The sequence below is a fragment of the Physeter macrocephalus genome, chromosome 13, assembly GCF_002837175.3.
Source record: "Physeter macrocephalus isolate SW-GA chromosome 13, ASM283717v5, whole genome shotgun sequence".
In the NCBI taxonomy this organism is placed as follows: domain Eukaryota; kingdom Metazoa; phylum Chordata; class Mammalia; order Artiodactyla; family Physeteridae; genus Physeter; species Physeter macrocephalus.
Window position 1 is genome coordinate 51,760,142 of NC_041226.1, and position 27,819 is coordinate 51,787,960.

Below are 27,819 nucleotides of genomic sequence, written 5' to 3' on the forward strand. Positions count from 1 at the left end.
GCAGATACCTTTGGTAAATCCATAAAGCTTGGCCGAGCAGTTGAAATAAGTCCAAGTGTTTTTAAAGAGCAATTCACAAGCTGTGATAATATATCACAAGCTGCTTCAGCTGATTCTTTGCTGCTGTCCACCTGGGAAAAGAAAACATCCTTTACACATGAATATGGTCGCATTTCTCCGTGCATATTTTTTAACTTTACAAAAGTAAGAAATACAGTTATTAGTTTATTGCATTATAATTTAAAGAATTAATATTTATCCTTTCAATCATCTACCGTCACATACAATGTCAACCTTCTCTGAATCTCCCTGAAAAATTGTAAGGGCAGTTGTCAAGACCTGACTTTCACTATTATAAGATACCTATTTAATGTTAAAAAGACTTGGCTTTTAAGTTGATTTATTCCAAACGGACTATATAACATAATGGAAATATGAACTTACAATCTTTGAAAAATAATTATATATTTGGCAGTGGATCAGATCATACATGTAAATACAGTGGCTATGGTACAAATGCTTCAAAACAAACTGAATGAGTATTTACTCAGAAGGTTCCAGTGAATCACAACCTGGGATTTACCATTAATGTTATTAATTGAAAGATGAATGTGAAGTAAAATGAGGGCGTCCAACTAGTCAAGCATGAAAATCTGAACCAAAGGAGAAGTGGCTACTCCCATGCACTCTTTTGCATAGACATTTCCTGGGGGAAGGGAAATATGGCCAAAAAACTCCTTAAGGATATAAGAAGGAGCTCTTCTATCAAAAAGGAAGCTGTTCCCTGGGCTAAAAAGCATCTTAGAGTAGTTAAAAGTAATATTCCTTTAATTTCCAGATTGACGTACATTACCTTAACCCAAAAATGTCCTGAAGAGCTCGTTGTAAAACTGATATACCGATTTAGATTACACAGTTTCAGAACTATTTTCAATCCCACCCTTTGGCTAAGTTTCTCTACACCAGTGGTTCTTTTGAGAACTGCTGTGGTTCTGGACCAGCAGCATCAGCTGGGGACTTGTTAGAAATGCACATTCTCATGCCCAATCCAGACTATCCGAATCAGTAACAGAGCACTGGAACTCAGCAATCTTTGTCTTAGTAAAAGCACTCCAGGCATTTCTGATGCACATAAAATTTGAGAACCACTGTTCTACACTGATAACTCTGACTATAAGATTCTGGCCTACGGTCAGTGATGAATTAAACACAAATATTATCAGGAGAGCTCAGAAGAATCCTGGGATGTGGCTCTTTCTACAAATCAGAAATTTCCTCAGAAAAATAAACAATCCCTAATAAAAATGTTTAAACTTATAGGACAAATGGTTTTGTGAAGGTTACACATGTTGGATACAGCTGAATTGTGTCACAAGTTGTCACCCAGCCAATCCACTTGATGGAACTGGTCTTTAGACCTAGGAGACTAATGTATTATACCCATCTTTTCAAAGGATTTACCATAAGAACAATTTTAGACAACTCAAAGATGACTGAAACCGAGGGGAAGGCTCTTCAGGTTTCCTCATTGGCAGGCGGAGAGGGACAACACATAAGGAGTTCCTGGATTTCTGTTTGTTCTATCCTCCCACTATTCCCCAACCCTTGCCCTCAGTTAGAGTTGCAACATAACATCCAGGACATCCAATTAAATAAGTATTAAGTATGTCCCAAATAATGCCAGGGATACTTACACTGAAAATTATCCATTGATTATCTGAAATTCAAATTTAACTAGGCATCCCCTATTTTTATTTGCTAAATCTAGGAATCCTACACTTGGTAGCCTAAGTGCCTTTGTGCATTTTTCTGGAAAGACAGCCATAATACACCCAACCATTCCCAACACCAGGTCTCTCTCCTCTTGTGACACATATGGGAGAATAAACAGGTAATCCCCATCTTAAAAGGAATGACAGTCTTGGAAGCAGACAAGACTTTAGTTTTGGCAAGGATCTCTGGGTTAAGAACCATTGCTATATATGGTTTAACGTGACCTGTTTAACAACAGCTGCATATGGCAAATCAGGTATTCATGTGTTACTTTTCAACAATAATTATCAGGTGTATTAAGGATTTAGTGAACATACCCACATTTCATTATTCAACCCCAAAACAAAACACTACAAGCCTCTGTACTCATACAAACCACCATGATCCTTAAACTATTCTGGACATCTCAAAAAGCCACCCCTCTTCATTTATCTCATCACTGCCTAATTTCCAGTATGTCCCTGCTGGCAGTGAAGAAACAAACAGTTCTCTCTGGCATTCCTCCATGTACCTTTTTCTATTTCTCTCTAAAATATATTCATCCAAACCTTTTACATAGAGTTTCTGTATCTCTTTTTTCTTTAAAGACTCCATATCACAGAGCCATCAATAAGCAAAACTCAGTCCTTATTAAATAAAAATAACAATTAAGTTTTAGTGAAAATTTCCACATCTTTTATTTATTTTACTGTATTATTTCTTTTGGTTCAAATTTGTTCACAATAATTCAATGTGACAGCTCTGGTATATGATTGTTTATTTAATGGTTGCTTCCACTCTTTTAAGAAATTAGTAACATTTATAATAAAATGGAATCATTTAGCTCAATATAGTTATTTGTGATAGCCTCTAAGGTACACGATTACTCTAAATCTTTCAGCACTTTCCCTAAAAAGGCAATAGTTTAAAGACATGAAAAGATGTATTGGTTTAGGAAACAAAAGCCACTAAATATGCTTTATTTTTAAAAGAAGGATTTAAAGTTATTACCTTGAAGCTGACATATTGTAGATGGTTTGAATGTCTTTTAATAATCTGTTTGATCAGCTCTGGATGTGTTGCTTTCAAATAAGATGTAGCTGGCTGATTCAGTTCAAATTCAAAACATCTCCACAAGTCAGGCATGTGAAATACCTGGTTCCAGTTGCGGCAAACTTGTGAAGCATGAGCCCGGTCAAGAAGAGGCAAATACTTAAACACTTGGAGAATAATGTCCTGAAGGAGATTACCCCAATCACAAGTCTGAGAATGCTCATTTGTAGTCCTCAGTTTCTTGGATTTCTCTGCAGTACCTTCTTCTGATGAATTATGGTCACTGTCTCTTCCTCCTCCTCGTTTCATCCTATTCAGAAAAAATGCATCATTTTTTTTATACTTAACTTTTCAACAGAAATAAATCCAAAATTCATTCTTCTGTCACTGAGATGTGTATACATGTGCTTACAAATACCAAGAGAAACATGCAGGAAGAACTGGATCAGTAATTCAAGGAGAAGAATGTCAAAACAAAATATAATGAAAAACGCCAGCAGAGACCAACTGTCATTTTACAAACTTATGTCTTTGGTAGGTGCTTTTAAACATTTGTACTGTACTACCTGGGGGGGGGGGAGTTGATCATAATTTTGAAGCTAAACCAAGAATTTATATTTCAAAAGTTGCAGTCAACTAGAAGGAATATAAAAGAGAACCTACAGTGACACTTTCTCAAGATTTCTTAAAAGTCATCTAAGGATACCTACTATATTTGAATTCCTGAATTCATGGCAGAGTCCCAGGAACCTCCAGAGAAGACCTGAATTAAGTAATCAACAGAGCTCTAGACACTGGGCAGCCTGCGATATGTGTTACTGCCAGACCCAATCTCTGCTTAAAATGAGCAAACTCATCCCCACTGTGCATATTTGTCCTGGAATGTGGCTGCTTCTTCCAACACATCACTTGCTGTTGCAATGTTTTATCCAAGTTGTATTTCTGAATGAGAGTTAAGTGTTTATTCTATCTGTTTGTACGACCTTCATTCCATTTGATTTTTTGAAAGTAGTTTTGTTGTTCTTGTGTAAAATAGTAGTACGGTTAAAGAGAATGGGTTCCGGAATCAAGCTCCCTGGTTTAATTCCTGGTTCTGCCTCTCACTGGTTATGTGGCCTTGAACAAATTACTTGACTTGCCTGTGCTTCAGTTTGTGAAATGGGAATAACAGAAATACACAGGGTTCTTGTTAGGAATTAAACAGTTATTAGGGCTTTTAAAAGGAGATATCGATGATTGCTGAACTCAGGTATAGGAAAGCAGTCTAGTATTAAGGACATTAAAGTGCAACACAAGAAGCAACAGAGGTTACCAACCAGAAGGCAAAGAATGATCCTAGATTTGTTTTAAAATGAAGTGTGTATGAGAGAGAATGAGAACGCAAGCTTATGTATAAGAAACATACACTGAAAGTAGATTACCACATTAACATAGTAACTATAATAGTAGGATTATATAATAATAGTGGGACAATAATAGTGGTGGGGTTACAGGTGATTTTTTTTGCCAGTATGCTTCCCTATATTTTACACGTTTCTTTTAATGTCAATGAATTAAACTGTAATCAGATAAAAGGTCTCATTTTGATTTATTTGGAAAAATAAATATTGCAGGCTCTAACTAAATGGGGGTAACTGCAGACCACTCACTGGTATCCCTATTTAGTTTAGAGCCTGCAATACTTTTGTCTCTAGAGAGCAGTTCTGGCAAGGTATGGTTTGGATTTAGAGTCACAACTTTTTCACAAAGGATGGCTTGTAGCTCTAGCTCCCTTCTTCTGGCACATCAGAATGTAAGAATTCTGACTCCCGTGTGGGACAAATGTACACAAGCATGGCTCTTAACCAAATATGTCTCTGCAGACTCTCTGTCTAGTAGCTAGCTAAAATTGTGAAGGAGGATTAGGGGCTGGAGGAAAATGGCAGAGGACCCTGGCTTTCATGCCATTAAAATCAGCCCAGGAGGTCTTAGTACATGTGCAGTAAACCGCCTATTCCTCATTACTCCTACTTCCAACTCTAAGTTAAGTAAATTAAATGATGTATATAATATTGTGCAGGGGGAGAGGAAGGGAGAAAACAGAATGACAGAGGTGATAGCAAGAGGGTAGTTTTATAGAAGACTAAAACTTACATCTGAATCTAAGAATACATTTTTAAAATGTGTTTAGAGAAAAGGCAGTATAATCTACAATGTCATCTTTAATATTAAAAAAAAGTCTCTCCTAGGAATAATTCTCACTAGAGGTTGAGATAACACTGTCATTATGACCCATTTTTCTGCTTTAACTTATCCTGAAGGCTTACTTTAATTTTAGCATATAAAATCTGGGTCAAAGAATAAAGAGTTTGCTACTCAGGGCTTATAATTTCTCTTCTGACTACCTAAAACTACTCAGAATTTTGAGATACAGAGATTCAAAAAATAATGAAGTTATCTTTATAATTTCTACTCCTTATTATAGAATGCTGATCTATTTCTGGAGAAGTCTTCTAAAACCAGAACTATTCAACTTAAAGACAGAATGATTCATTTTACTTTAAAGTATATGGACATATAAACAAAAATAAAATGACAGCCTTTTTTACACAATTATCTTTGCTGATCCTAAGAAATACCTTCTTTTGTCTGTTGCAGCCTTGTTTTAAATAAAGTATATTTCAATACCTTTCCAAGTTGAGGGGAGAAAAACGTTGACATATTAAAAAGAAGTAGGCAACATTGAGGAAAAGTATCTCTTGGTCTAGATATCTAACACCATATGATCACCAAAGTACATTTTAAGCACATACTAGTCTATGACTAGCTGAACTAGTCTGTAAATTGTCATATATGACTGTAATATGTCAATTACAGTATATTAAGCAATAGAAAAAATGTAAGACCAAATGCCAATATAAATGTCTCTGTATTATCCTCATTTATGCATAAAAATGTGAGCTCATAGTGGGCACCTAAGAAAAAATTTTAATGTCTAATTTTTTTCCAGGATGATCTCATTTATTCATGCAAAAATTTACATTGCTTTCAAAAGTATTTTATTAAATCTATTTACACATGAAGCTCTGCTATACAGAAAGTTAAACAATTTTGAGCATCCACCAGTCTGCAAAGAGTTTACTTCAATGGATTACTTATCTCCTACTTTTAGTCAAAGTGAAAATACCTCTCACTTGAACAGGAGTGCAGAGGAGAAGCTGGATGATCAACATCTCTTAGATTTTGCAGAGCACCCGAACTAGGCCTCTTCATGCCTCCGGCAGTTCAGTTCAAACTGTAACTTTTCCAGGCCCCAAATAATCGATGCAACTTAGGCCACTAAAAGCATCTGGTGAGGGACTTACACTGCTAGGAAGCACCAAAAGGCAAACTAATGAGGAAAGTCTCCAGCCTCGTAGAGCCGCACAGGGACTTAGGCAATTTACTCTTCACACTTCCATACACTCTGAAAGGAGCAGTCAGCGCCCTTGCTCATCAGATGAAGAGCAGCACAAGAGAACACTCAGCCGTGTGCCCCTCGTTGTATTTTTAGTACACTGCACCGGTAGTAATTTTAAAAGCCCATTTGTAGTTAGCTCTAAAAAGCCTGTTTTGGGGCTTCCCTGGTGGCGCAGTGGTTGGGAGTCCGCCTGCCGATGCAGCGGACGCGGGTTCGTGCCCCGGTCCGGGAAGATCCCACATGCCGCGGAGCGGCTGGGCCCGTGAGCCATGGCCGCTGAGCCTGCGCGTCCGGAGCCTGTGCTCCGCAACGGGAGAGGCCACAGCAGTGAGAGGCCCGCGTACCCCAGGAAAAGAAAAAAAAAAAAAAAAGAAGAAAAAAAGCCTGTTTTGGGCAACACATTTCCTTTCCATTTATGTTCTTCTTTGACTAATATCACAATTAATATGCATTCTTTGGCTGGAACACAAGACTAAAACAGCGCAAAGAGCTTAACTCAGGACTAGATGGTATCAGAGTGTGTGGAGGAGCGATCATTTGTAGATACTATAAGTTGATGGCGTTTTTATAAAGATTTCAGGAGTAGAAGGAAGATGACTCTAATTAAAAGATCTGGGCCGTTCGACTGGACATGATCAGCAACAAAACAGCTCATCTCTTAGCTTGGAGATACAGGCCAATCATTTAACAGGCTGTTTCCCTGATCCCTGTCCGCAACCCCACCTGAAAGGGGTGCTCTTGCTCAAAGCAGGCGCGAAGCTGCTCATCACAAGTTGACCAACTTTTCCACGTGGCTACGCGCGGCCCGGGCGCCCTCTCCTCCCGCGCCACCTCCACGGATTGGCTTTGCCTGACATTTCTGCTGCGCCCTACCCCGGGCAGTCTGTTCTGACATCTTAGTGGCCCTCATTTCTCAAGCTACAAGCACGGCCTTAGCTGACACCGGGAAGAGCCGGACAGAGCGCAAGCTCAACGGTGTCGGTCACCAGCCCCCGCCGAGGGTTAACAAAGCCGGGCGACAGGCTCGGCGGTGTCGCGGGGAGGCTGCAGGCCGCCGCCGCGCACGCACCAGGCCTTGCTGACATGTTTTGAAGCAGGTTCGGAGGGGAAATGCCCCGGAGCAGGGTCCGCGGCCCGGACGCCGCGCCCAGCCCCGCGCTCCCGAGGAGCGGCGCGCGCGCACCCGGGGCCCCGCGCCCCACGGCCCGCCCCGCCGCCCGCCCACGTCGCCGACCCTCCCGGACCCCGCCTACGGCCCGGGGCTCGGGCCCTCTGCCGTTACCTGCTGCCGGGGGCGGCTTCCCCCACACTCCACCCCGGGCTCCGGAGGCGGCTTGGCTCGCGGCTCTCACATGAGGCCCCGCGCCTTGCACTCCCGCCGCCCCGGCGCCCCGCGCTCCACCCGCATCCGAGGCGCAGGTCCCGGGGCGGGCGCCAACGCGGCTCCGCCTTTGCGGCTCTGGCTGCCCAGGGAGAAGCCGCCCTTCTCAGTCCCGCGCCGTCCGCGTCCTTCTCCTAGGTTCTCTCGTCGCCGCGCGAGAGACGCCTTCAGCGAGCCGCAGCCACCGTGTAGGATCCCTGAGCCGCGGGCCAGACACCGAGTCCAAAATGGCGCCCGCACTCACGGCCGCGCGCTTCCCCCGGCGCGTCTCCGCTGAGGGGGGCGGGTGCGTCTCCGCCGCGGCGCGGCCGCGGAGGGCGAGGCGGGGGCGGGAGGAGGCTGCGCCCACGCGGGAGCGCGCGCCGCCCACCGCGGCCGGGGGCCTCAGTAGCCTGGTTCTTGCTGGAGGCTCTGCTGCTTTCCTCCCGGAGACGTGACTGCGGCTTTTCGGGGTTTTTCGTCTTGAAACCGAAGGTGGGAGTGCTGGCGTCAGCTAGATGCCTAAGAGACTCTCTCCGGGGGAAACTGGAAGTTTAGGGAGGTGGAGCAGCGAGAAGAAAGAAGGGCGAGTCTCTGGAGCCGGCTGTAACCCAGCAGCTGGTTCGGGCCGAAGGATAAACAGTAGCTGCTGCAGCGGACACACCTCCGCGCGCGAGGCGGGAACTCCGTTGGCCACACCTGCGGCGCGTAACCCGAGGGGGTAAAATACAGCTTGTAATAATACACACCATATAGACCATGACAGGTATAGCATAATAATATGCATCATGTATGCATAAGGTGTCTTTTAAAACTGCGGGGAATTAAAGCAGAATGGTGACAGTATTAACGCTGGGATGACAGGTGATTTTTTAAAAATCGCCTTTATGAAGTAGACTCCTGAAATTTGTAAGTTGCTCTCTGAAACACAATGAGGAAAGTGTAAGGGAGTAGGTGGCTATTTAAAAGAAAACTGTGGTGAAGCCTTTTGTAAGTAGAGGTATCTTTGTAACTGCTACCTGGTTAGCTTGTTTTAAAAGTTTGGATTTTGGAGATACTGGGTTTTCTTAAAGTTAGAACTGTCCTTATAGGTGCAAGATCATAACTTGAATCATGCACCTTCCCTCCCTCAAAAATAAAAAGAAAGTAATTTTTCATCCAAACATAGATGTCTTTTCAAGGATCTGACCCATGTGTAAGAGACTGGAAGGCAGTGAAGCCCAGGCAGCCCTCCACAAAACTGAGCTAGGAAGCCATGTGTAAAATGACAGCAAGATTCAACGCGGGAAGATTCCACTGTTCTTCGTTAGGGCCTGGCTCTCTGATCATCAGGTCACAAGGAACAAAGTCTCTAGCAACATAATGTGTACCTGCACTGCAACATTTTTTAGATTCCTCTGTGACTGGATGCCGAAGGACAATAGGAAGACAGGCCGTGATAATTATAAGAGGAAGAAAAAACAAGTCAAATACAAGCCCATTTATTGAAAGCTAGGTTAACAGAATAAATGGTCAGCAAAACACATTAAACCAAATCAGCAAACATAACTAGTATATGTTACATCACATTAAAATTTTCACACTCTAATTATAGTCCCCTTTTCCTCATTACAGTCTGTCCTCTCCCTAAAGAAGGCAAGCATGGGATCTTGGCACACCTTGCCTATCTAACGCTTCCTTTTTTTTCCTTTTCTTGTTATTGAAAGATTTTATTTTACATTTTTGAAAAAAGCAACTTGTGCTTCTTTTAAAATCATTCAATACCTATTTAAGTTTACCCGTTGTGTTAGTCAATATCAGTCTGGAGGGAAGGGAGAGGGTGTGGTGGAGTAGTGTGGTCCAACAGCGAAGAATATTTTGTTACCAACCCTGTTGGACACGGTTGCCGGAATTGCCAGTGCAGAGATTAAGAAAATTTCTCTTGTATGATAATGAAAATACCATATATATCAGTATTTGTGAAAAACATCTATGCTAACTCTTAGAGTGAAATTCATAATTTTAAATATAGTTACTCAGAAACAAGTACAATTCAACAAAAGCCAAATATTTAACTCAATAAATCAAAAGAAAAAGCAACAGAAAAAATCCAAAGCATCAAGGATAGTATAATGTTGTTTACAAGATGGCTACCACCTATTCTTACCTTGTGTATGGTCAAACGCTGCTTCTCACATTAAGAGATGAAGTCCAGGGAATTCCCTGGCGGTCCGGTGGTTAGGACTCTGTGCTTACACTGCAGAGGGTGGGGGCTCGATCCCTGGTTGGGGAACTAAGATCCTGCAAGCCACATGGCACGGCCAAAAAAAAAAAAAAAAAGGAGAGATGAAGTCCAATTCCCTTGCCCTTGAACATGGGCTTGCCCTGGTGATTTGTTTCACCAGTAGCATGAGGCAGAAGTGACATTTTAAAACTTGAGGCTAGGTCTTAAGAAACCTTACAGCTTTTATTTGGGTCTCTTGGGATGCTTACTCTTCAGACAGTGTGCCAGAAGAACCAGTCACCATGTCAGAAGAAAACAAAGCATCACAGTGCAATGCTCAGTGAACTCCAAGAGATAATAATAAATACCCGTTTCAGTCCAGTAAGGCGTTAAGTGGTTTGTCATGCAGTAGTAGATAACTGGAAGAGAAATAATAAAGACAAGGACAGGAATCAACAAAATAGGAAAAAAAAATAGAGAAGATTATCAAAAACAAAAGCTGGTTCAAATAAAGTGAATAAAGTAGATACAACTCTAGTCAGATTGATTAGGAAAAAAAGTTGCAAATTAACAAAATACAAAATTTTTTGAAGGGGGAACAAATATAGCCAGCATAGGTATTTAAAACAATAAAAGTATGTTGTAAATTATTATTAGCTAATAAAATTGAAAGCCTAGATAAAACAAGTAAAGTCCTAGAAAAATATAAAATGCCAAAATTGGCAGGAAGAAGTAGAGAATTTGAATAGATCAATAAACATTGATGTAATTGGCAAAGCCCTTTCCTCCCAAATAAGCTTAGACCCGGAGGGAATTATATGTGAGCCCTACCAGACTCCCAAGTAAGAGTTAATCCTTTCTTCTACAAGTTGTTTGAGAAAAAGGTTGAAGAAGAAAAGCTGCCCAGGTCATTTTATGAAGCTAGTATAATCATCGCTCCCAAACCAAATATGGAAAAGAAAGGAAAACCGAAGCCCCATTTCTCTTATGAAAATAGGTGCAAAAATTCAAAACGAAATATTAGGTAATCAAATTCAACAATGTACTACCAAAACCAAAAAATAAACAAAACCAGGACAAAACAGTGACAATAACACTCCGGAGCCCCCTTGACCTCTTTTTCCTTTATCACAGCACGTTATCACCTCCTAGCATATTACATATTGTATGTCTGTTATGTAATGTCCCCACGCGGATATAATAAGCACCATGAAAACATGAGTCTTAGTTTGGTTTGTTCGAAGATCCTAGGCTCCCGGAACAGTTCCTGGCTCGGTAAGTGTTTCTCTGAAGCGTGAAAGAACATGACAGGATGGGGCTTCTGTTTGTATTACATGGTGTATGTAGTGTCCCGGATTTGAGCCATGTTGCAACTAAAATAAATCCGTCGTGGGGAGTAGATGGGCAGATAGATGTTGCGGGAGGGGGAGAATCCTTAAAGGTAAATGGGGATAAGCGAGTTTGATTATGGACCAGAGGCTCCAAATCGTACAAGGAACCCTGTGCTTTTGTGATTCACCAGTATCACAAGTCCCACAAGGAACGGGGAGCCCCCTCACAGAAAACAGGAAATCTGTTAATAGAACAGGAGAAAGAAACTGTAACTATCGTGGTCCTCCTCTTCCTCCTCTTTCTCCTCCACTGTCTACAAGGTGCTTGGCGTGACAGAGGAGGAAAGGGACAAGGTCTGTGTCCTTCTATAGCTGTCTAAACGGATAACATCCACCAATGAAACAGAAAACACTTGCACAGCGATGTATTAATAAGTTCCTAATAAGGTCGTATACAAGAGCGCTGAGGGCACGAGATGCAGAGTAGAATAGAGGTAGATGGGCAGAGCTCATTCGTTGATCACGGTCAGTTTTGAATTGAATCTTGAAGAAAACAATGGAATTAGGCAGAAGAGAGGCAGGCAGTCTATCCAACTGGCAAGGGAAGCACAAGACCAGGATTTGGTAAGATGACAGAATCATAATTAGAAGGTCATTGTGTTCAACTACTGCCCAAGACTGAAATCTGTAGTGAACACTTAGTTGTCGCCTAGTAGCTCTTTTGGGGAGAAGCCCCTCCCCATCTGCTTGGTTTTAGTAGTGGTTTCCTGTAGCGTGTGAACCTAGGCCCTGTCCACAGTTGATTGGTCCAGAAATGGACATGTCATTCAAGTTAAGACAGGCCTCCCCGCTGGGAATTTGGAATTAATACGGAAGGAAAGAGAGTAGTCCCTTCCTTGGGTGTTTGGACTGGGAACATACAGACACAGGGGTTATAGGTGGTCACTTTCTACCACATGGTCTGGAAAGCAGAGAAGGGTGGTCTGCAGTGAGAAGGAAGAAGAGCAGGATAGATGCAGAGAGAGGACCTAGAGGAGAGATGAAACCACTGCCCGAGCGGTGGTCCTCCTCTGTTCTAAAGACCCGGCAGTATCCCAGCGATTGCCTTTTTTCTGGCTTGCTGAAGTTACTCTGCATTTGCTTTCTTTTGCTTGCAACCAGTGCGAGCTTGACCTGGAAAGGCTCCTCCTTGGTTCTTCAGTGCTTCCTTTTAACTGAAGGGCGATCATGGAATTTGTTCCCGCTGTGTCCTGTGTCTGGGAGTGGGGCTAGGGGTGGCATCTCTCCATAGCTGCCATTAACCAAGCATGATTCTGCCGAGTAACACAGGGGTGGAGGCTGGGGGTACGCTCCTCTCGGATGGAGTTCTAGGAAAATGAGTGGGCCTGACCACTGCCTCTTTTTGCGGGATTTCCTGCCCTCCAAGTGGGCAGCTCAGCCACAGATCTTGTATGAGAAAGATGCATGGAGTTCTCTTCTGAGGTCAGGTAGCTCTCCGAGGAGCAGTTGAGTTGGCGAGGGACAGAACCTTTAGTGTTAACTTAGTCATCCCTTTGAATCACACAAGGGAAGGGCCTTGTAGATGTATGGTTTTATAAGGAGGATGCTCACAGGTTCTTTCCCACTCTTTGACCTCTTTTTCTCTTTCCCCAATTCCTCTCCTTTCTCTGAAGCTCTTTCCTTTCAGGTCCCCCAGTTTGGCGTTTCCCCACAAGAGGAGGAACTCGCGTCTCCTCAGGCCTTTCTGGGGTCCTGCAAACTTGAGAGCCGTTAAGTCTCCACTGCTCAGTCGAAGCTGCTCCAGAGTGGGATGGAGAAGGTCTGGCACCTGGGTCGGGGGCTTAGGTTTTGCTCCTCGTTCTGCCTTTACTGGATACGCAAGCATGGACAAGTTACTGAATTTCTCTGTGCTTCGGGTTCCTCATCTGTAAAATGGAATAATAATGATAATGTTATTATTATTATTTTATATCTACCACATAGAGTTGCCATTAGAACTGAATGAGTTAACGTACGTGAAGCACGTACGTCAGTCGCAGGCACATAGTCAACGCCCAGTGAGTGTTAGCTACGTTGCTCTTATTATCACCACTCCAACTCCGCAGATGAGGACACTCACGCCTCTGTGGCATCTTACCTCAGCAACCCCACTTCTCTCCTCTGAGTTACGCCAGCATACGTCTCCCTCTCAGGCAGATTAGCCCAATGAAACTACTTCATTTTAGGCTGTCTCTTGGAATTTTAACTCTGTCTAGGGCTAGACTCCTCAAAGGAAAGAAGTCTGTTTTAAGAACCTGTGACAAGAACCTTTATCAACTCCTCCTGAGACTTCTCCAAGGGCAGTGTCTTTCAGACCGCCTAACCCGCTTCTTGCCTTACCTTCCTAAAGCCCCTGTCTCTTTCTCAAAAAAATCCAAAGATGTGTGATAAAATCCAAACAGTTGAGAAGGAGATTCTAGGCCAAGATAGTTCATTTAGAAATATATGCAAGCCATATACATATAACTTAAAATTTCTAGACTCCACATTTTAAAAAAGCTAAAAAGGAATAGGTGAAATTAATTTTAATATTAAATATTTTATTTAACTCAGTATATCCCAAAATATCACCAGTTCAATATGTAAGCAATTTAAAAAATTATTGAGATATCTTAAATACTTTGTCTTTTGATACCAGGTCTTTACAAAGTCTTGGGCTGTTTAACCTCTGTGAGACTGGAATTGCCTCATCTGCAAAAGGAAAATAAGAGTTAATAGGTTTGTGGGAAGATGAAAATGTCATAATGCATGTGAAGCCCATTGTGTTTGTTTCTTATTACCACAGACTTAGTGGCTTGAAATAACACAACTTTATTATTGCACAGTTCAGGGGGTCAGAAGTCCAAATGGGCTCAAATCAAGGTGATGGCAGAGCTGCATTCCTTCCGGAGGCTCTGCGTGAAAATGTTTCCTTGTCTTTTCCAGCTTCTAGAGGCTGCCTGCATTCCCTGGTTCCTGGCCCCTTCCTCCATCTTCAAAGCCAACAGTGTAGGGTCTTCAAGTCTCTATCTCTGAGCTCTGCTTCTGTCACCACATCTCCTTCCGTGACTTTGACCTTCTTGCCTCCTGTTTCCCATGTTAGGACTCTTGTGATCGATCCCATGGAGCCCACCAGGTTAATCCAGGAAAATCTCCCCATCTCCAAGTCTGTACCCTTGATTACATCTGCAGAGTCCCTTTTACCATGTAAGGTGACATATTCACACCCGCTGGGGATTAGGATGTGGCCATATTTGGGGGGCTGTTATTCTGCCTACCATACCCAGGCATTACACAGAGATCGGCCACTGTGAGCCCTCAACAGATGCTCTCTTATTCTTAGAAAACTTTGATTATAGTTCTTAATAACATTGTGTTACTTACATGGTTCTGTATTTGTGTTCTGTGACCCTCTCATCCCTAGCACCTGGCCCAGTGCTGCATGTATTTGCTAACTTGTACAGTTCACTTATCAGGCAACTTCTGTGTGTAACTCATGGTTACTAAGCAAGTGGGAACACAGCTCCCCTCCTTGTGAGCATGTACTGTCAAGTGGAAATAGAACGGGTGCTCAACTATTTGTTAAATGAATTGATGAAGCAAAACAGCTTACTTCTAGTTTGGAGGAGCACACCAACACCTTAGTTTTCACCACACTCTCTCCCTGGAATGCCTTTTCCACTTGTCCCTCTCAAAACGTATCCATCCTGCAAGACTGGGCTGAAATACCAGCTTTGCTCTTTTTGAGGAAATGGACTTTGTAAGTCCTAACCGAACATGTTTCTTGTCCTGCTTTGTTAACTAACATATTGTGAAGTTGATGGCCTTCTCTGTAGAAACTATGTAAGAATGTGTAACCATAGTTTATACAGTCACTTACTGGACACTCCCCTCTAACCTCGGCTTTGATTTTGTTTCATAATTTTTCTTCACTGTAACTCCCTCCAGTACTTCTTTTATAGCCTATGCACTTTTTTCTTAGCTCCCTTATGTCACTTGTGAAATGAAGCAGCCGTTAAGTCAGTCATTTAAAACGTATTATCCTTCTGTTTCACTCAGCCAAGTCCTCTATGCCAAGATAAAGTTAGAAGTGCAAGAAATCTGTTGGGAGCGGTGCCTCTGAAAGATCAAGGCGTGGGGAGCCTGAGCGGGCCCGGGAGCGTTCGGACTGCCACGCGGGTTGGCATCCACCCAAGGGCGGGGGGAGGAGTGCCGGGCAGGAAAAGGCTCTGACTGCAGCGCGGCTCCAGGGAACCTCTCTCGGCTGGGCTAGCCCGAGTCCTGGTGTACAGATGGCCCACAAAGGAGCGCTTCTTTGGGCAGCCACGGCCAGGCCCTGGTACCCTGCCGTGCCGTGTCACTGGCCAGGGCTGCAGGGGAGGAGTGTGGCTTTGGACCCAACGCTGTGGCGGATCCCCTGGGGGGGCAGGTGCAGGCTGGCAGCTGAGCCCCTGCCCACACCCGCCATGAAGGAGGTGGGCGCCGGGTCCCTCCCGATCTACGCTGCACAGTCCTTGAGGCAAAGCCTGTCTTGTTCCCTTCGCAGTCTTGCCCATACTACCCGTGTCCAGTTACCGTTTCAGGAGTTACTTCTTTGCATAGGACCAGCTGGTAATGCAATAGTAATAGCATGATGGGGTAGGAAGAACTTGGGTTTGAGACACAGAAAGATCTAGTTTCACATCGCAGGTTTTTTCCAGCCAAATCTGTATTAGATCAGCTGGCATCTAATGCAAGTTCTTTAACTTCTTTAAGCAGCTGAAATGAGATTAAAGTCATCTGCTGAAATGAAATTAATAACGTTTTACCTACTCAGTTGTCTGCCTAGCAGCTCTTTTGGGGGAAGCAACAGAGTTGCTGGGGGAATTAAATAAAATGCTTATAATTCAGCAGCAGCTGTTGAGGAGGCGTTGAATAAATGTTCTTCTCTCCTTTACCCTTCACTTTCAAATAATGCTTTACGTGGGATAAAGCACTTTTGTAAATGCCTCCTCAACTAATTTAGATTAGGGATTATTATTTCCAAGAAGTTGTGACTGAAAGGAATTAGTGGCTGACTCCAGGTCACACAGCCAAAACCGAGGCAGAATCAGGGCTTGAAGCCAAGGCCCCAGGCTTCTGTTTCAGCACCGTTCATGGACTGTTGGCAGTTTTCAGGAAAACAAGAGGCTGTGTTCCATCTGTCAGAAACACGTGTGGCTAGGTACTGGTGGAATTCAGTGACAAAGTGGCCAGGGAGAGATGTTGGGCTGAAAAATCTGAAAAAGAAGGTGAATAAGTAATCGTTGTATATGAGAAGTTAATAGTGAACTGTGTATATTTTTCAAATATGCTTACTGATGGAGTAAGGAGGTTTTAGACCTAAACAGACTGGCCAGAAAACTGCTTAAGAAAAATGGCTTTTTCCAGGCCTGAAAATATAACAGGAAAAGAGTTTGTTTCCAGATTCCCCCACATCTGCTCTCGTGATTCTGCTGTTTCCTGCCTGGTATCCTGCACAGCATTTGAAACCTTTGTGCACAGTATGCTTGAGCCAAACGTATGCCAAAGCCATCTGCCTTCTGTGCTTTGTCAGAACGTATTTATTCATAAAATGCTTTTCTGGTTTTGAGATGCTTGGAATATGACTAAAAATAGCTTCCTCATAAACGAAGATAAGCTGGAGTCATTGGGAGAATGTTTTAGGACTTTGTTTTTTATCCCTTCTATTACCAGCGTATTAATTTGACACGGCTCATGACTGTCAAGCAATCGCCATAGTTTCCCTTTCTTTTTCCTTCCCATTTACACACTGCAGCTTACACTTCTCAAGTGTCCACGATGCCTCCTATCTGCACGGCATTCTCAAGGTTAGTTTCATTACTGTGGCCGATAAATTTAAGTCAGATATGTTCACAATGGCCTCATCACATCTGGTTTTCTGGGGTAAACCTACGAACTGCTTCTGCCTCTGACCTACTTTGTGTTTTTGGGAAACACTGAAAGCCAATCCTGAATGTGTGCCCTCAGTGTTCTCCCACAGGCCTGGGCATGAAACGAGATTTCTGTGAAAGGCAGAGCTTTGCGAGCAGGTGCTGAGCGGTAGAAGCTGGGGCTGAGGGGTTGTCTGGGAGCAGTGCCACCATCCCTTCCTGATGCCTGTTGCCCAACATCCTCATGGTAGAATGATCGTTTTGAAGAAAACATCTGTGTTGCCCTGAAGGTTCCGGAACCTCTTTTGAACATAGATAGAGAATCCCAGTTAGCCCTTTGTCAGAAAGAGAAATGTGTGTGTGTGTGTTCCGGCGGCGGGGGTGGGGGGGGGCGGTAGGGGTGGGGTGGGGATATAAACACGCGAGTGCCTTTAGGACCCTTTTCTGCCTCTTCCGGAATCATAAATCCAAAGTATTCTGGAGGTTGAAATTGAACTAGCCCTGCCTGCAACCCTTTCAGCTTGACTTGGGACCACCCAGAAGTGCCCTCGGTAACAACAAATCACTCCCCTCGCTTTTGAACCCACTGGGCAGTTAAAAATTGCTTGCAACTCTGGGGCATTGTCACTAATAACAAAGGAAGTTTGCATAATGTCCTTCTCTTGAGAGATTTTAAAAGAAAGTGTTATCATTACTTTTTCAGTGATGGTTCAGATGTATCTTATTTAGATGAAGAGGGGCCTCTGTACTGTTTCAAAGTCCTTTCTTGCTCAGGAAGGCCCTGTGCCTGTACATACAGTGGATCCACAAATTATATCATGAAGAGATCAGTCTTTGTGATCTTCAGATTTTTTTTTTTTTTGCAGTAAGCTCTCCAACACAAGGAAAGTTGGACTATTCACACTGTTCTATCACATTCTAGAATTTTCTACACACATACTTTTTTCCTCCTGCCTTTCTCTACATCTCCACCCTTGAAATGCTACTTATTTTTCAAGGGGAAGCTTAAGGGGCCTCTTAGCTAACCGCCCCCCTCCCAACAACAATAACAAAAACAAAAAACCACTAATAACCATCTTTCCTAAACCCTGAAGCATTTGGTGTGGACATTTTTATGCAATTTATTAGAAGATTCTCTAAATAGTTATCTGTGCTCAGGCTAGATCTTTTCTTTATATTTTAAGTTCCTTCAAGGCAAAGATTATTTTAAATTTCTCACAAATGCTTAACAAAGTCATTAAAATAATGGTTACTGACAAATTATCTATTTTCAACAGTGGGAATTTAGAACAAAACTGATCAGAACTTTTGATCAGTCTGTGTCTCATGAAATAAATATAATCTGATTTATGACTCATCATAAGTCAACAATGCGTCAATTTCATGAGTTAACTGTAAAAAACATCTACTAAAACACACAGTCTATAATAGATAAAGAAAAGACTAGTGATTCTGTTGATATACACATTGAAAAAGGTGCTGGTTAATAAGGTGGAAGTTGTTGAATTTCCTAAATATTTTCTTCTATCTTTCGCATATGTCTGTTTATGAATATCTGTCTAGCCATCTCTCCAGTGTTAAGATTCCAACATTGTACTTCACTACTACTCTTATTTTCCCTAACAAACAGTTTTGAAGGTTATGATTGTGCTATGTTAGTAAATTTCTTTCCAAGGAAAACTGGATGGAGTTTTAGACCTTAGGTATTTAAATAATTTTGTTTCTCAAGCAACACCTTACACACTTGTTAGACTTTATCACTGTATAAAAATGTACAGTGGTTTATTGACATGTACATTCCAATATGTTTACAGCTGCAAGATAATGAGGCACACTCAGTATTGCACTTCATTAAAATTTCAGGCTCAAACTTAACCTAGAAGTTTAAATGAAACTGCATTTGTAATTTAGTAATTCTTATACAGGACAAACATTGGTATCTTTATATACACTGTGATACTTATTACATTTATATGCCATCCTAACACATTTTTTTTTTTAAATAACAGTCTAGGAAATAAACCAGAATATTCCTCTTTTTATCCCCACCCGTGATGCAATTGTACAAGATTACAAAAAGGCAGTATACAATAAACAATGATAATTTTTCTCTTTTGCTTGAAAGCCAGCATCATTCTTAGTCCATGGGCATGGCAATTCTTTGATATCCATTATCTATAAATGTCCAATGCTTCACAGGCCAATGACGATAATGGCCACATGCAAACACCTCACAAGTTTGATGTCTTGGTTCAAAAGAAGATAAACTGAAATAATGGGGAAACTTTCCATAGCAAGAATTATGTACATGGTATTTGGCATCCTTCTTGCACTGTGAATGGTTCATTTTCATGGATGTAAAAATGGTCCCGTCCTTATCCTGAGCAGAGTTTAAACTTCACCACATCCGCTTGGGGGGATGAAGGCAACTTTTCTCTCTGTAGACAAAGGAATCTGAGTGTTCTAAAAAGTGTGAGCATTTCTGCACACTCCACAACCCAGGGCAAACTCTTCTCCAGTGGGTGGATGCACAACATGGAGAGGACATTCAGTTCCTTCTAACTGTTTGCCTTTGGGACCTGTATAAATTTTGAAGGAGGCAAAAAAATATAATTAAAACACACACACACATACAAACCTAATGTAAATATTAATCACCTGTAAGTTACTTAGAGAAATAATGTGACTGTGGTTATGCAAATATAAAATTAAATATAAAATTAAAAAATTATTTTCTTCTAACCACAAAAATAAAAACCATTCACTATAAAGAATTTAACATACCACATACATGCAACAGGAAGGGACAGGGTCCCTATCGCAGTCCAGAAGGATTATCTACTTCAAGTTCTTAATCTGGACTCTTGTCCTCATCCATACAACATTGCCCCCTTTTCCCTCCCTTCATTCGCTGACCTCCAGCTCACCACCCTCCTCCTGCTCATCGTGGCTCACGTCTCTATTCTGGCCATTTTCCTAAACGCTCTAGCCTCACATTATTCTCATCTTGCTTCTTTAAAGCTTCTTTAAAAGTCCTAAAGTACTTCTACGGTAAAGGAAGTAGAGGAAGAATAGTATAACAAATTTTACTTGAGATGAGCAAATAGAAAAGAGTAGCCGTACTTAAAAAAAAAAAAACCTATGTATCTTAGTATCCTTGTTTTTGAATAGATAATATATTTCACACGGTTTAAAAATCAAAATATTAAAAAAATTACATACAAAAAGAAGTCACCTTCCACCCATTTTTATCCCATTTTTCCCTGTTTTCCCCAATAGTTAATCAGTTGTATTAGTTTCTTGTCAATCTCCCCAGTGTTTTTTTTTAAATGCATATGAGTATACGTACTCATTTCCCCCTTTCTTACAAAAGGCGGCATACTATACACACTGTTCAGTAGCTTGATTTCTCATTTAACAGTATCTGCTATAGATCTTTCCATATTGGTACACAGAAACTCCATCCTCAGTCACCTTCCTTTTTTAATAGTGTGTAGTACTGAGGGTTTAACCAACCTCTTACTGGATACTTGCATTGTTTACAAACTTGTATTATTATAAACAATGATGCAATGAATAACCTTCATATCTGCTCTTTTTTATTTTTCTCACATATGTGGGTATATCCCCAGAAGTGGGGTTGTTGAAGGGTAGGTATATTGGCAGTTTTGAGAGGCACCACAGGGTTCTGCCATGTGCACTCTGATAAGCAATGGATGAGACTGTGTGTTTCCCAGCTTTAACAACGTTGTACACTGTGGTGTATGTGCCCTTGCCTGTATTCCCACTCGTTTCAGATCTGCCTCTTCTGCGGTCACATTTACCTCTCCTTCCACTCTTCTCACTTCTGTTAAGCCTGGTATTCCACCCCACTGGGATCACCAGCCTCGTGACCTCTTCCAGTTTTCTGTCTCTTTTTGGTTTCATGTGCACTTGCTCTCAGCCTGACCTCCACAGACAACCATCCCTCCTGCATTCTCAGTGGCTTCTTGAATTCCCTTGGCTTTCTGATGCTCACTACGCTGCCCATTCCCGGCCATTCTGGATCAAATCACTTGTCCATTTTATGGTGCTGGTTCCAGGCTTCTTAAAAAATGTCATAGCTGCTCACAATAAAGGCAGATGTGTGAGCAAAAAAAAAAACAAAAACCAAAACCCACAAAATCCTTTTAAAGGGCTCTATTATCAATGTATAATTTCAAACCTCTCATGGCCCTTTAGTGCTGAGCAGCAATCCCTCTACTAATCCTCAGCTGACTTCCTCTCAGTCCCCACACAATTGCTTCTTACAGCTTTGAGCCCCTCATTCATGATGGTCATCTTACTTTTTACTCCACTCACAAAGTCAGAAGCCTACAAGGGCCGAGGAATTCCCTTTGTTTCTTCAGGATAGTTTGAACTGGGTTTCTGCCACTTGAAACAAAGTGTTCTCATGTGATCATTAAATAAAACGAGATACCATATACATTATAACCGTATTTATAAACATTAAAAGCATACCTGCAGGACAGTGTGGTAGTTCTTCCTTAGGAATGCTAGTCATTCTCTGAAAATCATCATGACAAGCATTACAAAAATGTGTTGTTCCAAAACAGAAAAAGACTGCCACTGAACAGCAGTAGCGACATTTATATTCCAAAAAGTCTGTGCCATGTTTCGGACACATCTACAGCAAAAGAAAATAAATACAAGATTATGGCGAGTCTATTTCAACTATAATTAAGAAAACCGTACACATAACTCAGTGATTCATATTTTGAGAGTACGCACAGCTCTCAAAACTGACTGAAAAACTGATGATATACACATTAAAATATATATATTTTTTCCACATTAAAATACTGAATAAATGTGTGGCTTGGCCCAAAAGGTTTGGACGAAGCCCCAAGTTTAAATCCCAGCTCCATAATAACCAATATTATTTAATAAGCTAGCCATTTAATTTCCTTGTGAATGTTTCTTGGTCAGCCAAATTGAAAAATTAATAATATTTCTTCTATCGCTCAATCTCATAGATGTATTGTTAAGATTTCACTGAAGACGGGAAAACCTAAAAGTGTGACTGCAGGTTTAAGAAAATGAAATAAGTAAATTTATTACTTGTTGAAATATGGTGATTATCTTATGGGAGACAAAATTATAAAATGCAAATACCATCCAAAAGAAATAATATATACAAAATGATCTGGAAAATCATACCCTGCCCTACAAACATCAGAAAGCACTGGGGAAAAAAACGTACTATACTGTCCCCATCATATTCGTTATATTATTATTTTAAAAACATAGAAGTTTAACATTTCTAAACTGTCCTTTCTAATAAAATATTCTGCCAACCTGAGCCCTGGACACATCAGAACAGGCACCGCAAATGAGCTCTCTGGGATCATAATCATCTCCCTGTCCAGCCTCAGCATCGCAGCGAGCTTCGCCACCGAAATATGCCTGAGGAAGGAATGCAATCAGATCACAGCAGGAAACAGAAAACTCTGCCATGGGAGGTTCAGTGTGGGTGCAATGGAAGTGAGATCGAGAGGTCTCAGGAAATACTACTGTCTATTGACATTCCCTTGTAATGCCAAGTGGATACCCATATTGCTACCTGTAAGAAATAGATCAGGGTATGAAATAAAGCTACTTCAGTTCTGGAATGGATTCATACTTACAGTAGAAAGTTCAAACACTGTACTGTCAAAGCAAAATAACAAAAGAATGTATAATCTTCCAAATAAATATCAAGAATAGGATATTAAGTAGTAAAGAGAAGCTATGATTTTCCAGGGCAAAGTCTGAATAGTTTTTCTCTTTTTGAAATATTAAATAACATATTCCCTTCTACTACTCTAAAAAAATGCCTAAAATAAATATTAGTATAAAATTATAATCCTGAGGCTAATGGGAAAGAAAAAAAATCAATTTTGGTCATATAAAAATGTTTAAAAAGGAAAGGCAAATTTGGATATTCTGTTCAGGACATTGCTCATACTTACAGAGCTACACTACATGGAGGAAACTCAACAGTATCTAATACAGATACTTGAATATATGAAGTTATCATCATGGGTAATTCCTCTCTATTTGCTCTGGGCACAAAATAAATTAGACCAATTATAACTGGGGCATTCTGCATATATAACATGTCTCATAGCCAAAAAAACTATATCCATAATTGGGTATAAATAAGATGAGTCAATAGAAATCTATTATTTGTACTGGAAAAACAAGCTGAAAGACAGGCTTCATTGATAAAGAGGCTATAAATGGTCATCCACCAACTAAATCAGGCCTCAGAAGTATTTCATTTGTCCTGGGGGCCTATTCCAGCTGTTTTACTTTTCTAGATTCCCTGCATGGCTTCCTGGACATCTGACTGTCATCTGTGTGGTAGCACAGTATTCATTTATGAGGTTCAGTACACTAAACACACAGAAATAGTATTTTATTATTTGTAACAATTCAAGTTTCACAAATGTACACCACTGGTCTTTCCTTGGGTGTGTGTATTTGTCTGCCTTTCTGGCTACCATCTATCTATTTAGCCTTCCCTTCATTATCTGTATTTTCTTTCTGTTACTTTGGGAGACTATGCATCTTTCATATATTGATTCCTTCATTTATTCATTCTCCAATTAACTTAGTGTCTAATAAGTGCCAAGTACTAGAGATAGAGAACTTAAGAAACATAGTCTTCGTCCTCATGGAACTTATCAAGGGGGACAGAGAGACACGTGAACCAGTCACCGTTAACGCAGAATAACAAGCGCTTAGACGGACGTATGCGAGATGTCAAAGTGGCGTGGCGGTGGTGGGGAGGTCATGGCACGCTGCAGAGGGGGAGAAACTGGAGTCGAATCCGGAAGTGTGATTGCACAGATCTGGCCGTGCCTACGAGCGTGTGCGTGTGCGTGTGCGTGGGTGGCAAGTGAGAGAAAGATGCAGAGTAGGAGGCAGAGGAGAGCATTCCATGGACAGAAGAGCCCGGGTGACGGCGTGGAGGTGTGGGTGAGTGAGCCATCACGGCCCAGTTTGGGGCACTGCAAGTTGTTCGGTGTTCTGTTGCGCGGGGCACAAGTGGTGACATGCTGGGAGACGAGACTAGAGAGGTGGAGGGGCCACAGGATTAGAAGCTCAACAGTGACACGATCAGATCTGGGATCTAGAAATGTTCATCTGCTAGTGGAATTGTAAGTGTAAGTGTAAAGCATGGAATGGAGAGGTTAAGGGCTCCACACAAGGAGCCCAGTAAGAAGGCTACTAATAATTACCAAAGAAAATGATTAGGGTTGCTAAAGATATAATAATAGAAAGAAAAAAGAACTCAAGAGAGATTTGGAGGCAGAATTGACTTTGTTCATTTGTTAATACAGACTGGAGATTGAGAGAGTCAGAAGTATCTCTGAGAAATCTAAATGTCTGGTAGACAGTTGGGTATTTGTATCCAAATCTCAAAAATTTTGGAGGGTCAGAACAATACAGGTGGTAGGCAAAGGCATGGGAATACAGGTATGATCAGGCAAGAATGGAGGGCTGGGGAAACAAATATGTAAGGAGTAGATGAATAAAAAGGAACTCTGTGAGGGGGTTAAAGACAAGTGACCAGAAAGGAAGGAAGATACCAAAGAGAGTCTTGCCCTGGGAGCCAAGGAGGTAAGAATTTTAAGAAGGGAATGGTCAAAAGAGTTAAGCAAAAGAAGTTTATTCCAGAGCCAACTGGATTTGGAAAACAAGAGGGGATTGCTGATGGGAAATAGCTTGTGTAGAGAAACACCTCATGTTTGTTTTGGAAATAGTCTGTATATGTTAAAAAAAAAGCGCCCCAAAACAAATTAAGAAAATAAATTCTACTTGAAGCACAGCACCAAACTTTCTCATTTTTAACTTTAGACTTAAAACGTAAGAATAATTAGACATCACTGTACTATTCAACTTCTTAATCACACAGGTAATCTTAATAATTCATAGTATGATTAACAGCATACCTTTCTGCATTTGTAGCAGACATAATATGCATATCTATTCATGGCATAGCCAGCGGGGTCATTATAAAATCTCACACCAGGGGTTGTGATAGCTTCGCTCTTATGCAGACCTTCATATTCCAATCTCATTAGGGCTTTTCTTCTGACATCCTCATACAGCTCTTTTATAGGATCAAGCAGGTCTTTTAACACGATATGATTTATTTTGTTCTGAAATTTTGAAAAATGAACATTCTTTATTTAACAGAATCATTTATTTATTAATTCAACAAACATTTAGTATTCACCTAAGTGCCAAACACCGTACTAGGACAGGAGATATCCAAACATTTCCTAAATAAAATGCCATTTAAAAATAATCCTGTAAAGTCCTCACAAGCCTACAGTTTCCCAAGAGCAGGGAAAGTGGCGGCAAGTGGGGCACAGAACACGAAAATTCCATTTGATTAGCTTCATATTCCTGAGTATGAAATATATCTCCTGCTGCCTTAGCTGTTCTGGGAATGAAAGGTTACCCTGCTGCCACAAATATCCCTCTGTGTGTGTTTTGGTTCCTTGGCGGTGGGGCAGAATGTTAGATAATAGAAATGAACAAGTAGTATTTTCTGTATCACTTTCATCTATCATTTCCTGAATGTGACTTTTCTTTGTGGCAACAAATGAGAAGGGAGAGAAAATCCTATCATCTTTTTGAATATTGCTCAGTCTAAGCAATGACTGTGCTAAGTCCACACCAGTCTGGCAGTACATTCTTAAACAAAAGTTTTTTGTTAAACATTATTAGCTTGCCAAAATAACCTGCTACTTTGGTTACTATCTTTGCAGAGACGTATCAAAATGTCAAGAATTTTCTCCTTATTTTACCTGAGCTCTAAAGAATCTGTCCTAATGGCACTTTCAAAAGTTCAGGTTTCACTCTTTCACAGCAGGTATCAGTACCTACAAGCACCACAGGCTCATTCTTCTTTTTGGTAGTCACCCACTGACAAGTCACATGGCCTGAACTCTCAGGGGGTCTGAAAGCAGTGATGCGTGCCCTTCAATGCACGATGATATCTAAATGAATTTTCTGATGCAATAGTTTAATCAGCTTCTAATGGACAATTAATGTCTTGAAATGTAGTATAATAGATAGAAAGATCTTATTCTCAGTTACTACCTGGGTGAAGACAGCAGAAACTGATGGGGGCTGGTGGTACAAAGTAGACTAAGAAGGACACTGAGAGATGCTGCCATGTTTATTTTGAAAGATGAAAGATGAAGACGAAGATGAAAATTAGTAGAAAGCAGATAATTTCTGATTCTTTCCATACCTTGCAAATGGGACAAGATATAAATCCAAATGTTATCCTTGGACCAAGCCATCTGTTTTCCAAAACTCGTCGACAGCACTGTAAGTGGAATATGTGACTACAATCCAGCTTAAATAAAGAAAAGAGAAGGATATAAGCAAATGTAGTAACAATAGACACGAGTAACTGGCAGATGAGTCTATGTAAGGTGCTACTTAGGGCAGGTAAGAGAAAAATCTAGAAATTCAGTACACTGAAACTTCGGCACTTCTCTATTATTCACGTGACATTATGAACTAGATCTTCAGCTTCTCCCAATTTTTACCATTCATGTATTAATGCCACCTTAAAGAGAGTAAGCTGGGCTAGGGAGAAATGTGAAATTATTCAATTTTGTATCTCACAGGAAGAAGAGGAAACTACTGATTTAAAGATTTAAAATTTATTTTTGAGAATATTTATTGTCTTGGAATCACAAGAACTGGAAATATAAACAAACAACCAGTAAATGTTAAAAAAACTTATTTAGCAAATTGTAACTTCTATAATATTACTAACATTATAGATAAATGTATATATATTATATATAGAGATATGTAGCATCATGCATAGATCAATTACATAATGGTATAAAAGGCCATGCTGGATTCTGGAAATTAAGAAGAGAGAAGCTACTGGATAATCTAATTATTTTTTTTCTCCCTCATGAACATTTTACACACTCAGTTGATGATACAGGCTCACACAAATCACAGATTAAAGCTCACTGCACAAAATGGAGACAGAACATAAAGAGACAGCATTTGCTCTGTAATAAACTGGTGGATATTAGTGGGATATTTTCTCCCAATGGTATAAGAAAGATTCAGTCGTTTGTTTATTTGACATGTATATTTATATTTCCTATTGAAGAATCTAGGCGCACTTAACGCGTTAAATGCGGAGACAACCTGAATGGCCGGTGCTGCGGAGAGCGCTTCTGTGAAACAGATCATGCACATGTCGTCAGCGTCCTGCTTCAGGGTCGCGGCATTTTTATCACAGCCGTGTAGACAGGGCAGACAGCGCTCTTCGTTTTTAACACCTCCGCATGGATGGCCACAAGGATGCGTCTTGCTACAGGCTATCTTAGCATATTCCTGTTAAAGATGAATTACAATGGCACAGAAAATATCAAAAAAGGCACACATCCTGGTAATTACATCCATTATATTAATTTTCCAAGATACTTTCCCACGGGAAATAGATATAAGGCTAAGTAACCACAAAGTAAAGTTATTTTTATTCTTTGTTTGCATATAACTTAGGATTATTAACAAAGTCTAATGTGATTTAAAAAAATTTCACTCCACATAAAGGGAATGCTGATTAAAAAGTGAGCTGCAATTTTAATCTATTTGTTATCATGCATAGCCATGAAGCAAAAAAAATTCCTGACATATAATCATCCAATTGCCACCTACCTCTCACCAAAATGGGG

At 41.0% G+C, this 27,819-nt stretch overlaps 2 protein-coding genes across 8 annotated transcripts in view; both read right to left on the reverse strand.

Moving 5' to 3' along the window:
- FBXL3 (F-box and leucine rich repeat protein 3) overlaps nucleotides 1–7,897 on the reverse strand; it is a 30,621-nt gene extending 22,724 nt beyond the window's left edge. Inside the window, exons 1-4 of one of the 3 annotated variants that reach the window (XM_028497958.2) lie at nucleotides 7,527–7,897; nucleotides 5,972–6,153; nucleotides 2,764–3,115; nucleotides 9–131 (exon numbers count right to left, since the gene is read on the reverse strand). In XM_028497958.2, the coding sequence (XP_028353759.1) occupies nucleotides 9–131; nucleotides 2,764–3,115; nucleotides 5,972–6,057 (561 nt within the window). In that variant the 5' untranslated portion in view covers nucleotides 6,058–6,153; nucleotides 7,527–7,897. The remainder of the gene's footprint in view (nucleotides 1–8; nucleotides 132–2,763; nucleotides 3,116–5,971; nucleotides 6,154–7,526) is intronic. The other 2 variants (XM_028497957.2, XM_024123124.2) reach the window with 2 other exon arrangements.
- Nucleotides 7,898–19,180: 11,283 nt separating this feature from the next.
- MYCBP2 (MYC binding protein 2) overlaps nucleotides 19,181–27,819 on the reverse strand; it is a 276,794-nt gene continuing 268,155 nt past the window's right edge. For all 5 annotated transcript variants that reach the window (XM_024123253.3, XM_024123254.3, XM_024123252.3 and 2 more), the window contains 6 exons: nucleotides 27,290–27,478; nucleotides 26,361–26,468; nucleotides 25,048–25,257; nucleotides 22,406–22,513; nucleotides 21,569–21,734; nucleotides 19,181–19,647 (listed from right to left, as the gene is read on the reverse strand). In XM_024123253.3, the coding sequence (XP_023979021.1) occupies nucleotides 19,532–19,647; nucleotides 21,569–21,734; nucleotides 22,406–22,513; nucleotides 25,048–25,257; nucleotides 26,361–26,468; nucleotides 27,290–27,478 (897 nt within the window). In that variant the 3' untranslated portion in view covers nucleotides 19,181–19,531. The remainder of the gene's footprint in view (nucleotides 19,648–21,568; nucleotides 21,735–22,405; nucleotides 22,514–25,047; nucleotides 25,258–26,360; nucleotides 26,469–27,289; nucleotides 27,479–27,819) is intronic.